Genomic DNA, 16,026 nt, shown 5'->3' with positions numbered 1-16,026 from the left:
ACAATACTAAGGAAAAGCCGCCGCAAAAACAAAATGCTAAGAGACCCACAGAAAACTCATCTAGTACATGCTGAACGTTCTTGTGCCAGCCACGCATGTTGTTGGGCCGACCCATCAACCGACTCCAGCCAGAATCGGAGAAAGAGCCCGTGCGGAATCTCCTGTGGCCGGCCCATCTTGCTGTCCGACACGGGCTCATACAGACGCGCCTTTATACATACACCACCGCCGAAGGCAAGTAGCCAAGCAGAACCCAACCCAAAGCAACCGCTGCGATTCCTTCCCTCAGAAGGAAAAAAAAAAAGAAGAGGAAAGCATCCGCAGCCGCCGCGATGATCCTCCGCATCCGCAGCCGCGACGGCACTGACCGCATCACGGTGCCGGACGCGGCCGCCGCCACCGTCGGCGACCTGCAGCGCCTCATAGAGGCGCGCGCCACCGTGCCCGTCGCCGCCCAGCGCCTCTCCCTCGACCCGGCCCTGCTCCTCCCCGCCCCCCAGCCGCCGCTCCTCGCCGACCCGGCCGCGCCGCTCGCCTCCCTGCCCCTCGCCAACGGCTCCTTCGTCTACCTCTCGTACCCGCCCGGCGCGCGCTCCGCCCAGCCCCCGCCGCCCAGGGCCCTCACCGCCGCCGGCTCCTTCGGCAAGAAGATGACCATGGACGACCTCATCGCGCGCCAGATCCGGGTCACCCGCCAGGAGGCGCCCTTCTGCTCCGCGGCCTCCTTCGACCGCGACTCGGCCAACGCCTTCCAGCTCCACGTCTCCGAGTCGCTCGCCTTCGCCGTCAAGCGGGCGGGGTTCCTCTACGGCCGCGTCGACGCCGAGACCAAGGAGGTGCTGGTCGACTTCATCTACGAGCCGCCGCAGCAGGGGTCCTCGGACGTGGTCCACCTGATGCGGGACGCCGACGAGGAGGCCCGCGTGGACGCCATCGCCGACGGGCTCGGCATGCGCCGGGTGGGGTTCGTCTTCACACAGGCGGTCGGGAGGAAGGCCAGCGAGACGGGCGAGTACACCCTGTCCAACAGCGAGGTGGTCCAGGCCGCCCAGCTGCAGGCGGAGGGCGGGATCCCGGAGTGGGTCACCGCCGTGGTGAAGCTGGAGGTGGGGGAGGACGGCTCGGCGGACGTGCACTTCGAGGCGTTCCAGATGAGCGAGGTCTGCGTCAAGCTGTTCAAGGACGGCGTGCTGGAGACGGAGATCCAGGACTCCGACGACCCCCGCCTCTCCAAGATGCGCAAGGAGGTGATTGCAGGAGGGAAGGACACCATGGAGGTGGACAACGACTTCTTCCTGGTGCCGGTGAAGATCTCCGATCACCAGGGCCCGCTCTCAATGGGATTTCCGATTGAAAACCGTGGGATTCCTCTGCCGGCGAACGCTCTCAGGAGCCACATGGATCGTGCAAAGCATCTCCCGTTCGTCAAGCGGATCTCTGATTTCCACCTGCTTCTCCAGATCGCTGCTTTCCTGGATGTCAAGGCCGACGTGCCTACTCTGGCTGCGTGCGTGGGACACCAGGCCGAGGTGCCAGAGGGCTACCGGCTCCTGATCGACGCCTTGGCAGGTCAAACATAACCAGAGAGGGTTTCCTGAAACAAAGACACGGTGTCATTTAGCAGCTTGCTCTCAGTATCATCTCATGTGTGATTTATATGAATGTCTCAGGTGTGTAAGTCTTGTTTAAAACTCGTATATGCGATTACCATTGCACAAAGGGCGACATGTTTCATTTTGATGCTGAATCTGGTCATATACTGCTTGAAACGCAAGTCTTTTGGTGGTTGTATATTGCCTAGATGTTTAGTTTTTTTTACATTTGCATTGCCTATATGTTGGGAAAGGGACAAACATTGATTTTGCAAGGCCAGTTCACTCAGATGGTAACCACTGAGATAGTTTGCTGAGATAGCAACCAACACAAATAGGGGGATTGGGCAAGGGTTGATCAATTTCTTGTATGGTTTTGAAAAATGAAACTGAAGATATGACTTTTGAGGGTCTATTATATTTCTAAAAATAGTCTATGTGCCATCAAACAATGCGCCATGAGGGCAAGTCTGACCTGGGTAGGACTTGTGATGAACCACTTATCCACTTTTAGGACCTGATACTAGTATGACCCAACCGACACACCTGGAATACCTTCAGACGCATTTTACTCGTTTAGTTATCTACAAGAAAGTTAGGATGTTGAACTGATCTTTTCTACTCAAATTTCCTCCACGTATCCAAGTAGAACAAGTGGTTGGATACCCATGTTTTGGTTTGCTCAAGGAGGGATGACATATAATGTTGAAGTTTGGAAGTAAGGCCTGGAGTTTTTGATACTCAGGAAGGCCAGGAAGGCTTGTGTTAAAATCAGAGGACTACAACAAAAGTAGTGTGGATGGAGTGCGGCCTTAGACCATTTTGAGTCCTTTTGGGGCTCTTATAGATGTGGATCAACAAGGAATTTTTCCAGAATCTCTTTTAGGCAGGTAGAGTGAAGGTGTGATGTAGGGATCTATCTTTGGCCTCAATGGTAATTCTTTGGATATAGGTTAGCTATTTAAGCAGCGATACAAATGGGAAAATGGGGCTAAGGGGTGAACATGATGGAATGTATATTGATTATATGGCTACTGGAGATGAAAACACTTCAAGCAGAGGAACCAATGCCTCTAAATATAGTACTAGTAAGAAAAGCCTGACTGGTAGTGATACTGGAACTAGTAATGTAAGAATGTAAAGGTCTAGTGGTTTGTATGAAGATGATGAAAATTAGGTGGTGATGCTTGAGAACGCAATCATAGGTAACATATTGTGTGGCTTCCTTTGCCAGCAACAGGTTCTTCATGATGCCTGTATTCTCTTGATGCGCCGTTGTGAATCAATAAAAATCCATTTTTATCGGAAAAAATCTGGGATTCTAGTTTTGATCACAGCATGCTCCTATGTCTGAGCTGCTCGCTTCTTGTGATGACACGGTGCTGGTGCTTGCCGGTGCTGCCAGTAGATGGACAACGGGAGCAACAAGCACTGTTTTCACGAGCACGCCTCTGTCGATTAGTAGCTTCCTCGTCCGTCAGGACAGTAGCCTCCTCTGTGAGATCACTCCCCGGCAGAAGGCTCTGAGAATAGGCCCGATGTATTTGTCATAACTGAAGCAGCACGAGATGTTCGTAGGAATTCCCTGCACCCCATCCTCTGTGGGATCACTCCCCAGCAGAAGGCTCTGAGAAGCAATAGCCCCCATGAATTCGGCATATCTGAAGCAGCAGGAGATGTTCGTAGGAGTCCCCAGCGCCTCACGCATTCAGGTTGGAGCAGAGCTGCTGCAGCTCGTCTTTGACAGATAACACTGCCGCTGTACTAGGAACTACAGGATAGAGATGAACCATATGTGCTGATGACCCCAGCGTTGCAGCTTCTCGCTATGCGTCCAGTGGGACTCTTGAGGCTGCAGGCATCAGGTTGGATCTAGGCTGACATGTAGTATAAGGTTCTTAGCCCGCTAACCATCTGAACTGTACGCACAATGCTAGGCCGAGTGAATGGAAAGGTTGGTGATTCCATTTGATCTGTAACGAGATGGGTTCCATTTGGCTATCACTGTCCTGAATTTTCCAAAGTGAAAGTGAGCGCACTGATTTATTCCGAGGCAATCAACAATTCTTGTCATCAGAATAACATCTTGATGATTAACTTCTACCCTGTCCGTTAGGATTTTATTCTTCTCACTAGTAGGATCAGAATGGAAAACTCAGTTGATTAGAGTGCCTTACAGTAGCACAATAGAAGTGCTTTTAATCTATTATCATCTCTCTCAGTGATTGCGGCAATCTTTTTTTCTGTTAAAAAGAGATGCTTATTATTAGTGCTTTATTTTCTAGATGCAGTGGTAGGGTTATGTAGATACTGGCTGGTGTGGTATGTGATGTTCGATATTATCCTTGCTATATACTGATCTGCGTTGACAAGTGGAAAGTGCTGTACTTTCCTTTTTTTTAGATAAGTGTTGTACTTTCCTGTCTGTATCTTATTTAACGGCTTTATTCATAAGCATGCACATGAAAATGTAACTATCTGCCAGAAAGCAAGAGTTACTGAGCTTAAACAAATAATATAATGCAGATGATACAAATCTCTGTTCTGTGGCATTACTGACACATCAGTCTTGCACTCGTGCACTTACACAACGGTAAACAAGATTATGTGAACAAGTTATGTGAAGTTGGGCTGGCACAGACACTACAGTCACACGGATAATGGAAGCGCTTGAGAAAACAAGTGTTGTGATTCCTTGACTTGTCTGTTTAGGTGGCAATGTTGCAGTTGCAGAACAGAGATTTATATCAATGTTCTTAACCTTAGCTTTGCTCCATCATTGCTGCAACAAGTTCAGAATGGTGTTGTTTTCATTTTCCCCCTTATAGCTAGCTGCTGCAACGAGTTAGGCCATCAATGAACAACGTGTCAATAGACTTGGGCAAGAAAATCAACAGCAATGAGGCGATCCATACGCAAACTGTCACAAGAACCAAATTTCAGAACACACCTGCGTGCACATGACCAAGTAGGCAAGAAAATCACAATGAGGCGATCCATATATATATAAACAAAACACAAGAACCAAATTTCAGAACAACTGCGTGCTGATGACCAAGTAGGTTTAACAGTCTTGGCATAAGATTTTGAATCTGTATTTATTTTCAAGGATATAAACAGTCCTCAAACCTCTTTGTACAGAGGGACTACAATTTCAAACTTTTTTTGAGGGAACTAAAATTTTAAACTTAGTTTTGGTTGGGGTGCGCCTGCCGGGCTGTAGTGCAACGCCCAGGCAACACCCAAGGCCCCAGTGGCAAGCCATGAGTGAACCCTCCCTCATAAAAAATAAATTTAATATCATTGTAAGCACATGACACACATATCAGATATTAAATTGATAAGAACAGATACTTGATCTTAGTCAAAAGGCCGAGAAAGGTATGAGTTCTGCTGCTGCTCTCCCCCTCGTTTTATAGCTACCTCGACCGCCTCTCCCTCCTCCGCAAGCGAGGTGGTACGAAACGAAACGAAACAAAAGAGCAGGGTCGCTCGGGCAACCAGCCGAGCCTGGGTATGCGCCTCTCGTTCGTTTGGGCTTCGACAGGCCCGACAAGAACACCACGGCGGCATCCTTCCACGGCCCAGTATTACGCGGGCTCTGTTTTTCTCTGCTCGTTTCGCTCGCTGTCCCTGACGTGCTGGCAAGGGCGAGCCCAAAGGTGACCAGACCAAGCCGAGAGCCGAGACCGCCGCACCGCACGAGTCCGTCGCGTTCAAGTTTCTCCGGCCACAACTCCGCGTGGGCGTAGTGATCACTGCGTTCTCAGGTGAGCAGCTCATCACTATTCACTGGTGATGCGTAGCGATCGTGGTGATGAACCGCATATATACGCATAAATAAAAACCTGTACATACGACAACGCTTACGAATCCAAGCATTATAACAACGAGCCAATACAAAAGAGGTAAAAGTACTAGAGGTCCTACAACTTGTTCAACATGTGATGGTTTAATCCTAGAACTTGCAAAAGTTAACTCCACCATCCTAGAACTTGCACACAATGTGCAAATTTAGTCCAAACTCAATCAAAATGCGACATGTGGTGCCTTGCGGGGTGAGCGGGTCAACAGTGCACTTTTACGAATGGCCCCCGGTTGTTTTTTCCAATCAACTGCAATACATGTAATCCTACGCTGCTGCCAAGTTGCTCTGCGGCGAGACTGGGAACTCCTAGCTCTTCTTGTTGCTTCGGTGGTGAGCTCTTTCTTGTTGCTCCATGGATGGGCTCTCTGTATATATAGGTGGAGGAGGAGGAGGGTGTTTTGGCCCAGTCGCCGATGCCTAGTACTTCTTCCGTAAACTAATATAAGAGCATTTAGAATACTAAAATAGTGATCTAAACGTTCTTATAATAGTTTACAGAGGGAGTACTTTCCGAAGATGGCGAGACACAACAACGACGATGAAGCAACACTGGCACAATCCCGACGTGGTTCTCGTACGCCGAGACGGACCGTAGCAGACGAAGCTGGCTTCCGATCGAGAGTTACTAATAGCCGATGCTTTGTATAGCTCCTGATCGATCCGCCTATGTAGTACGTGCACAATAGCCTTGGGTTGATTGATTTCGCCGCTCGTCGGAGTTACAACGGATGCACATTGCGGCATGCAAGTCTGCCGTAGTTTAGTTCGAGTCGGCCGGCCGCACCGCCGCTCATCAAAGTTACAATGGATGCATCATTGCCGCATGCACGTTCGCCGGAGTATAGCTCGAGCCGGCTGGCGGCGTGGTTAGACTGTATATACGTAGCCTTTGTACAGATATACTGTAATGTTGTATTGTACCTTTTGGATACCTCTATATAATGAGATAGCCACACCCCGGTTTAGGGGTGTCGTGCAGTTCCCAAATCATATGTCTTACATGGTATCAAATTAGGTTACGATGTCTTCCGCTGCCGCCGCCGCCACCGCCGCCGTCGCGCCGACCTCCGTCGCTCCTGTCGCCGCGGTGCCGGCCCTTGCTTCTGCGTCGCCGTTTCTCGCCTCGCAGCCTCTTGTGATGGCCTACGGCGCCTCTCCATCGCCCCACTCCCCGATCGGATCGGGTGATCGCGCGGCCTCCTCGAGGGTCGCGGTGCCATCGGGCACTGATCCTCCTGCGGGCGGTGTCCTTGCGCCGCACCATGGTGGGCCGCCGCCAGCGTCGTCCTGGCCGGCGCTGCCCCAACACGACGTGGCGCCGCCCCACAGCAGCTCTATGGTGCCCCGCCCTCGCCTCACTACTACGGTGCGCCGCCGCCGCCACACTACCCGGCGCCACCCCAGCCCTACTTGGCGCCCCAGCCGAACTCCTACCCGGCGCCGCACTCCTACCCGGCGCTGATCCACCACTACCCGGCGCCATCGCAGCAGCCGCAAGGGGCTGCGGCTCCCTCGCTGCATGGGGCTCCGGTCTCGGCATCCTACGGGGCCCTAGTGGCTGGTTCCTACCCGCCCTACTCGGTGCCTACTGCGCACCCCGGGGCGGCCCCGTCGATGAGTCTCTATGCATCGCCGCACGCTCACGGTGATCCGGCCCCGGCGTCGTCACCGTTCTACTTCTCGCATCTGCTGCCGGTGAAGCTCGCACCGGACAACTACTTGTCCTGGCGTGTCCAGGTGCTGCCTCTTCTGCGGAGTCGCTATCTGGAGGGCTACGTTGACGGGTCTATCCCGTGTCCGCCCCCTCATCACCCGGCGTATCACACATGGGTGGCCCAGGATCAGGCCATCCTCTCCGCCATCCAGTCCTCGCTCACCCCGAGCGTCTCGTCGCTGGTCATCTTCGCTGCTACGTCCCGGGAGGCGTGGGCGGCGCTTCACACCAGCTTCGCCTCTCAGTCTCAGGCGTGTGCTCACTCTATACGCACCGAGCTGGGTGAGACTAAGCTTGGTGACCTCAGCATCACAGACTACTTCAACAAGATGCGGGGTCTCGCCGACACGTTGGCCTCAGTTGGCCAGTCACTGCAGGATGAGGAGTTCACCACCTTCGTGCTCAACGGGCTTGATGATGATTATGGCAATCTCATTGAGAATGTCCATGGCCGTGATGATCCGCTCCCACCTCGTGAGCTCTATGCACGACTCCTTGGTCGTGAACAACGCATTAAGGCGCGCCGCGCCTCTTCCAGTTTTGCCTCCGCCAACGCCGCGACTCGTGGCAAACCCCCGCGATCATCATCTTCAGGCGGTCGACCGGCGCCGTCCTCACAACCGGCCTCGCGGGGCAATGCTCCGACCATCACGGGCGGTAACCGGCCGGTGGTGTGCTGTTCTTCCTGTGGTGCTCCGCATGCCTGCCAGCTGTGTGGCCTTGAGCGCCACATTGCCTCTCGCTGTCATCGTCGCTACAAGCAAGACTTTCTAGGCCTCGGCAACAATGGCAAAGGGAACGACAAGCAGGCCGCTGCCGCGGTGACGAGTCATGATCATGGTCGTACACCGTCTTACTCCATCAACCCTGCATGGTACATGGACACTGGAGCTACCAACCACCTCACCGGCGAGATGGGCAAGCTCTCTACTCAGGAGCCATATCATGGTCATGATCAGGTGCACACCGCCAGTGGAGCAGGTATGCGCATCTCCCATGTTGGTCAGGCCTCTCTCCTTGCACACAATTTTCGCACATTGCATCTTTCCAATGTCCTTCGTGTTCCCTCTGCTACGCGTAGTTTGTTGTCCATTCCTCAACTTACTCGTGATAATAATGTCCTTGCTGAGTTTCACCCTTTTCGTTTCTTTATCAAGGATCGGGACACGAGGGCCGTTCTGCTTAGCGGCCGTCCTCGCCATGGCCTGTATGCACTTGATGCGTCGTACCCATCGTCCATGCCGTCTTTTCCTCAGGCGTTCAGTGGTGTTCGTGTGTCACCTACACACTGGCATGCGCGCCTTGGTCACCCGGCGGCTCCCATAGTTCGACATGTTTTGCATCGTCATGATCTACCAGTTGTGTCCAATAAAACTGCTGAAACTATTTGTGATGCCTGTCAGCAGGGCAAGAGTCATCAACTTCCTTTTTCAGAGTCTATTCGTGTTGTGAAACATCCTCTTGAGCTTGTGTTTTCTGATGTATGGGGTCATGCCCAGACATCCGTTAGTGGTCACAATTATTATGTCAGCTTTATTGATGCTTATAGTCGGTTTACCTGGTTATATCTTATTAAGCGTAAGTCTGATGTGTTCGATGCCTTCCTTCAGTTTCAAGCACACGTTGAGCGTCTTCTTAAGCAGAAAATCATCCATGTACAATCCGACTGGGGGGGTGAATACCACAACCTCAACTCGTTTTTTAACAAACTTGGGATTTCGCATCGCGTGTCATGTCCTCATACACATCAGCAGAATGGAACTGCCGAATGTAAGCATCGTCATCTTGTTGAAACTGGCCTAACCTTGCTAGCTCATGCATCCGTCCCGTTTCGGTTCTGAAGTGATGCTTTCTCCACAACCTGTTTTCTCATAAATAGGCTTCCCTCGAGACTTCTGAAAATGCAAACCCCGCTCGAACTCCTGCTTAATGAAAATCCAGACTACACATTCCTCAAAGTGTTCGGGTGTGCATGTTGGCCTCACCTACGTCCGTACAACAAGCGCAAGCTAGAGTTTCGGTCTAAGAAGTGCGTTTTTCTCGGGTATAGTTCTCTTCACAAAGGGTACAAGTGCTTACATGTTCCTACCAATCGCGTCTACATCTCTCGTGACGTTGTGTTTGATGAAAATGTATTCCCTTTTCGTGCACTTCCGACTAACTCTACTACTTCTACACTACCGGTGCCCATGTCCATACCTACGCCTGATCAATTTGTGGATGTTGCATATGCCCCTGCGTTGCTTCCTAATCATGCTGCAGGTATTGGACGAGGTGCTCGGCTAGAGCTACTTGATGAACAGGTAATGGATGAGTCTTCTGATCGGGACGTGCGTGCGCCATGCATGTCGGGCGGCACCCGCCAACCCGTCCCCGCCTCACCTGTGGCGGCTGCCCCGCGAACGCCGCTCCCGCCCGGCTCCGCGCTGGCCCCGCGGGGGCCAGTCACGCCCGGCTCCATGCTGGCCCCACCCGGCCCGATGCTGGCCTCGCCAGCGCCAGCCTCGCCTGGCTCGCGTGACTCCCAGCTGGACTCGCCTAGTCCGCTGGCTGCTGCTTCGTCCGGGCCGCTGCCAGGCCTCTCGCCTGGGCCGGCGGCTGCCTCCACTAGCCCAGCCAGTCCTGTCTTGGCGCTCGGGTCGCCGACCAGCCCGACTTCGGCCTCTTGCGAGCCTGGTTCTGTGCCGGCCTCGTCAATGTCACCTGTTGCACCGACTTTGCCAGCAGGACCTGCTGTCACTCTTCGTCCTCGAACACGGAGTCAATCCGGTGTCTTTTGTCCGAAGGAACGCACGGATGGGACGGTTGCGAGGCTTGCTGCGTGCATGGCTCACACTGCTGCCGATCCCACTGCAGAGCCTCGTCACTTTCAGGCAGCACTGAGTATTACTCACTGGCGTGATGCAATGGAACAGGAGTTTCAAGCTCTACAAAAGAATGACACTTGGCATCTGGTTCCTCCAGTATCTGGCGTCAACATCATTGATTCCAAGTGGGTTTTTAAAGTCAAGAGACATGTTGACGGCTCAATTGAACGCTACAAGGCACGGCTAGTTGCCAAGGGTTTCAAACAGAGGTATGGTCTTGATTATGAAGACACGTTCAGTCCAGTCATCAAGCCTACTACCATTCGATTACTACTGTCTCTTGCGGTTACTCGTGGATGGTTCCTTCGTCAGCTTGATGTGCAGAACGCTTTCCTACATGGAATTCTGGAGGAGGTTTATATGCGTCAGCCGTCTGGCTTTGTTGATCCGACGCGACCTCATCATCTCTATCGACTGGTTAAGGCGTTGTATGGACTTAAACAGGCTCCTCGTGCATGGCATGCTCGCCTTGGATCTGTTCTTCGGGCCCTTGGGTTTACTCCCTCCACTGCTGATACGTCGCTGTTTCTCCTACAGCGCCATGAGGTTACGATGTATCTCTTGTTTTATGTTGATGGCATCATTCTCATCAGTTCCTCTGCTGCTGCTGCTGATCGTCTTGTCACTGCTCTCCGTGATGATTTTGCTGTCAAGGATTTAGGTGCTCTACATTTTTTCCTTGGTCTTGAGGTTTCACGGTCCTCTGCTGGGTTGACTCTCACTCAGAAGAAGTACTCCTTGGACTTGTTGCGACGTGCTGGAATGCTCAAATGCAAACATGTTAACACTCCGATGTCTGCCACTGATCGGTTGTCTGCTCTTGATGGTGACTCTCTCTCATCTGATGATGCTACTGAGTATCGCAGCCTCGTTGGGGGTCTGCAATACCTTACTATTACCAGGCTTGATATCTCCTATGCAGTCAACCGTGTGTGTCAATTTCTGCATGCACCCAGGACGTCTCACTGGTCAGCTGTGAAGCGTATTCTGCGCTATGTTAGTTTTACTGCTTCCTATGGTTTGCTCCTTCAGCCTGCACCTTCGTATGAGCTCTCAGCTTTTTCTGATGCAGATTGGGCTGGTAGTCCTGATGACAGGCGATCCACGGGGGGTTATGCGGTGTTCCTCGGTCCAAACTTGATCGCCTGGAATGCTCGTAAGCAAGCAACAGTGTCACGCAGTAGTACTGAGGCTGAGTACAAAGTTGTTGCTGATGCGACGACTGAGATTATATGGGTACAGTCTCTATTGAGAGAGTTGTGTGTCCCTCACGCTTGTCCTCCGGTTCTGTGGTGTGACAACATCGGTGCTACATATCTTTCTTCTAACCCGGTGTTTCATGCTAGGACAAAACATATTGAGGTGGACTATCACTTTGTTCGGGAACGTGTTGCACAGAAGCTACTTTGTATCAAGTTCATCTCTTCAAAGGATTAACTTGCTGACATCTTCACGAAGCCTCTTCCACAACCACAGTTTGTAGGCTGTAGGCGCAATCTTAACTTGCTTTGTACTTCATGCCATAGTTAAGATTGAGGGAGAGTGTTAGACTATATATACGTAGCCTCTGTACAGATATACTGTAACGTTGTATTGTACCCCTTGGGTACCTCTATATAATGAGATAGCCACACCCCGGTTTAGGGGTGTCGTGCAGTTCCCAAATCATATGTCTTACAGGCATGATGGCGTAGGCGCGCAGCCGCTGCAACCTGGGTGCTTTTGCTACAAGCGGGCACTGCGCTCGTTGGAGCTACGCGCCGCATGCTGGAAGCAAGTAATGCTGCGGACATGCGGAAAAACATGAACACTCCTAGATATGGGAGCGATGGACCCTCTTAACAAGGGAATCAAACAGGCTTAATTCATTTAAATCTGTACATATTGACGGATGGCGCCTAGCTTTGATTGTACGAGATGGCTAGGAATTACGTGTACTGCAGGTTGATTCAAAAAAATGGAAGGAGCTATCCGTAAAAGTGCACTATTGACCAGCTCACCCAGCAAGGCGCCACATGTCATGTTCTGATTGGCTTTAGACTAAATCTGCACATTGTGTGCAAGTGTGGAGTTAACTTTTGCAAGTTCTAGGACTAAACCATCACATGTTGAACAAGTTCTAGGACCACTGGTGCTTTTACCTCAATGCAGAAATTCTAGGCCGCAAGAGTGCATTGTAAGGGAGAGGAGCATAAGTGTGTGCTTGCACCAAGCAAAGGCTTCAACAACATCCAAACAACCAGTTACTTCATCAAACCCCAAAGGGGCCATGTAAGTAAAAAATTGCGATTGTTCTAAGGTTGGTGCTTCAAAGAAAGGTAAAACCCAAAAGTGCTAGCAAAGAGTCAAGAACACTCCATGCCCACGCCCACGCTCCTGCTACGCGCTGCTCCGGCGCCCGCAGCCACCATCGCTGTTGCAGCCCCGCTCCAGATCAGTCCCCAGGCCACCCACCCACCCCCGTCATCCCCGCTCCCCTCGCCGGGCTTCCCCTGGCCTCTCGTGCCTCGAGACGCTCCTGCTGACCCGCGTTCGCCGCTGCTGGTCGCGTGCTTATCAGATCTGGATTCGCCGCCGCGGCTGCCCGCTACCTCAGATTCCTCCTTCGTTGTTGACTCCCAGTTGGTTGCCACCGATGTAAGGGGGCGAGGTTCTGCAGCACTCGGTTCGCTTTGCCTTGAATGCGGTCGTGCTGGATTCAACTCCACCTCTCCCCTTTCAAGGCGCGCACCGGCCATGCCTCAAGACTGCTCCTGCAGACGCCTTCAAGACCCGCCGACATGCGGCGTGGACGTCGCGTCGCTCGAGCCCCGAGCCTGCCGCGTCTCCCGGCGCCTTCTCCAAGGATGGTTGGCAGCTCGTCAAGGCGCCGTATTGGTGGCGAGCGATGCCCAACCACCAGCATTCAAAGCAGAGAAGGGCCTGCTACCTCTTGAGCTTGCGTTGGTTTTTCCCTTGAAGAGGAAAGGGTGATGCAGCAAAGTAGCGTAAGTATTTCCCTCAGTTTTGAGAACCAAGGTATCAATCCAGTAGGAGACAACGCAACAAGCCATCGAATACCTACACAAACAAACATCAACTTGCAACCAACGCGACAAAGGGGTTGTCAATCGCTTCACGGTTATTCGCAAAGTGACATCTGATAGAGATGGATAAACGGTAAAGTAATATTTTTGGTATTTTTGGTTTATGAAACGGAAAGTAAAAGATTGCAAAGTAAGGGAACGACGACAGAAATTGGCAAGTTGATGGGAAACTAATATGATGTAAAATAGACCCGAGGGCCATAGGTTTCACTAGAGGCTTCTCTCAAGAAAGGAATTATTACGGTGGGTGAACAAATTACTGCCGAGCAATTGATAGAAAAGCGCAAAGTTATGACAATATCTAAGGCAATGATCATGAATATAGGCATCACATCCGTGTCAAGTAGACCGAAACGATTCTGTATCTACTACTATTACTCCACACATCGACCGCTATCCAACATGCATCTTGAGTATTAAGTTCATAAAGAACGAAGTAATGCCTTAAGCAAGATGACATGATGTAGAGGAATTAACTCAAGAAATATGATGAAAATCCCATATTTTTATCCTCGATGGCAACAATACAATACGTGTTGGTTCCCCTTCTATCACTAGGATCGAGCACTGCAAGATTGAACCCAAAGTTAAGCACTTCTCCCATTGCAAGAAAAACCAATCTAGTTGGCCAAACCAAATCGATAGTTCGAAGAGACTTGCAAAGATATCAAATCATGCATAAAAGAATTCAAAGGAGATTCAAATAATATTCATAGATAAGTTGATCATAAATCCACAATTCATCGGATCTCGGCAAACACACCGCAAAAGAGTATTACATCGAATAGATCTCCAAGAACATCGAGGAGAACTTTGTATTGAGAATCAAAGAGAGAGAAGAAGCCATCTAGCTACTAGCTATGGATCCGTAGGTCTGAGGTAAACTACTCACGCTTCATCGGAGAGGCAATGGTATTGATGTAGAAGCCCTCCGTGATCGAATCCCCCTCCGGCAGGATGCCAGAAAAGGCCCCAAGATGGGATCTCATGGCTACAAAAGGTTGCGGCGGTGAAAAAGTGGTTTCGTGGCTCCCCTGGATGTTTTTGGGGGTATAAGAGTATATATAGGAGGAAGATCTAGGTCAGGAGGTCAACGAGGGGCCCACAAGGTTGGGGGCGCGCCCTACCCCGCTAGGTGCGCCCTCCACCCTTGTGGCCGCCTCGTGGCTCCTCCGACTTGCACTCCATGTCTCCTGGGTGTCTTTTGGTCCAAGAAAAATCATCGTGAAAGTTTTATTCCGTTTGGACTCCGTTTGGTATTCCTTTTCTACGAAATCTAAAACAAGGAAAAAACAGAAACTGGCACTGGGCTCTAGGTTAATAGGTTAGTCCCAAAAATCATATAAAATAGCATATTAATGCATATAAAACATCCAAAATAGATAATATAATAGCATGCAACAATAAAAAATTATAGATACGTTGGAGACGTATCAAGCATCCCCAAGCTTAATTCCTGCTCGTCCTCGGGTAGGTAAATGATAAAAACAGAAATTTTGATGTGGACTGCTACCTAACATATTTATCCATGTAATTCTCTTTATTGTGGCATGAATGTTCAGATCCATAAAATTCAAAACAAAAGTTTAATATTGACATAAGAACAATAATACTTCAAGCATACTAACAAAATAATTATGTCTTCTCAAAATAATATGGCCAAAGAAAGCTTATCCCTGCAAAATCATATAGCCTGGCTATGCTCCATCTTCATCATAGAAAATATTCAAATCATGCACAACCCCGATGACAAGCCAAGCAATTGTTTCATACTTTTGACGTTCTCAAACTTTTTCAACTTTCACACAATACATGAGCGTGAGCCATGGACATAGCACTATAGGTGGAATAGACGGTGGTTGTGGAGAAGACAAAAATAAGGAGATAGTCTCACATCAACTAGGCGTATCAACGGGCTATGGAGATGCCCATTAATAGATATCAATGTGAGTGAGTTGGGATTGCCATGCAACGGATGCACTAGAGCTATAAGTTTGTGAAAGCTCAAAAAGAAAACTAAGTGGGTGTACATACAACTTGCTTGCTCACAAAGACCTAGGGCAATTTGAGGAAGCACGCCATTGGAATATACAAGCCAAGTTCTATAATGAAAAATTCCCACTAGTATATGAAAGTGATATCATAGGATACTCTCTATCTTGAAGACCATGGTGCTACTTTGAAGCACAAGTGTAGCAAAAAGGATAGTAACATTGTCCCTTCTCTATTTTTCTCTCATTTTTTATTTGGGCATTCTCTCATTTTTTTGGCCTCTTTTTTATTTTTTATTTTTATTTTTCGTCCGGAGTCTCATCCCGACTTGTGGGGGAATCATAGTCTCCATCATCCTTTCCTCACTTGGGACAACGCTCTAATAATGATGATCATCACACTTCTATTTACTTACAACTCAAAAATTACAACTCGATACTTAGAACAAAATATGACTCTATATGCGGTGTACCGGGATGTGCAATGAATCAAGAGTGACATGTATAAAAAATGATGAACGGTGACTTTGCCAAAATATGATGTGAACTACATGATCATGCAAAGCAATATGACAATGATGATGCATGTCATAATAAACGGAACGGTGGAAAGTTGCATGGCAATATATCTCGGAATGGCTATGGAAATGCCATAATAGGTAGGTATGGTGGCTGTTTTGAGGAAGGTATGTGGTGGGTTTATGGTACCGGCGAAAGTGGCGCGGTACTAGAGAGGCTAGCAATGGCGGAAAGGTGAGAGTGTGTATAATCCATGGAATCAACATTAGTCATAAAGAACTCATATACTTATTGCAAAAATCTATTAGTCATCGAAACAAAGTACTACGCGCATGCTCCTAGGGGGATAGATTGGTAGGAAAAGACCATCGCTCGTCCCCGACCGCCAC

General features: G+C 50.0%; 1 protein-coding gene and 1 non-coding gene across 2 annotated transcripts; one reads left to right on the top strand and one right to left on the bottom strand.

Annotated features, from left to right (window-relative positions):
* Positions 1-242: 242 nt before the first annotated feature.
* LOC123143925 (NPL4-like protein) lies at positions 243-1,774 on the top strand. Its single transcript, XM_044562912.1, has one exon. The coding sequence runs from the start codon at positions 333-335 to the stop codon at positions 1,578-1,580; it is 1,248 nt and encodes a 415-aa protein (XP_044418847.1). The 5' UTR covers positions 243-332; the 3' UTR covers positions 1,581-1,774.
* Positions 1,775-4,790: 3,016 nt separating this feature from the next.
* Positions 4,791-4,977, bottom strand: LOC123146466 (U2 spliceosomal RNA). The gene has a single exon (XR_006472737.1). It is a non-coding gene; the product is annotated as a U2 spliceosomal RNA (small nuclear RNA).
* Positions 4,978-16,026: the final 11,049 nt, after the last annotated feature.

Source organism: Triticum aestivum, chromosome 6D, assembly GCF_018294505.1.
Source record: "Triticum aestivum cultivar Chinese Spring chromosome 6D, IWGSC CS RefSeq v2.1, whole genome shotgun sequence".
NCBI lineage: Eukaryota > Viridiplantae > Streptophyta > Magnoliopsida > Poales > Poaceae > Triticum > Triticum aestivum.
This window is presented reverse-complemented; position numbering and strand designations above follow the sequence as displayed.

Excerpts from the sequence above, each read along its gene's own strand:
- LOC123143925 (XM_044562912.1), top strand. The coding sequence starts at position 333 with ATGATCCTCCGCATCCGCAGCCGCGACGGCACTGACCGCATCACGGTG.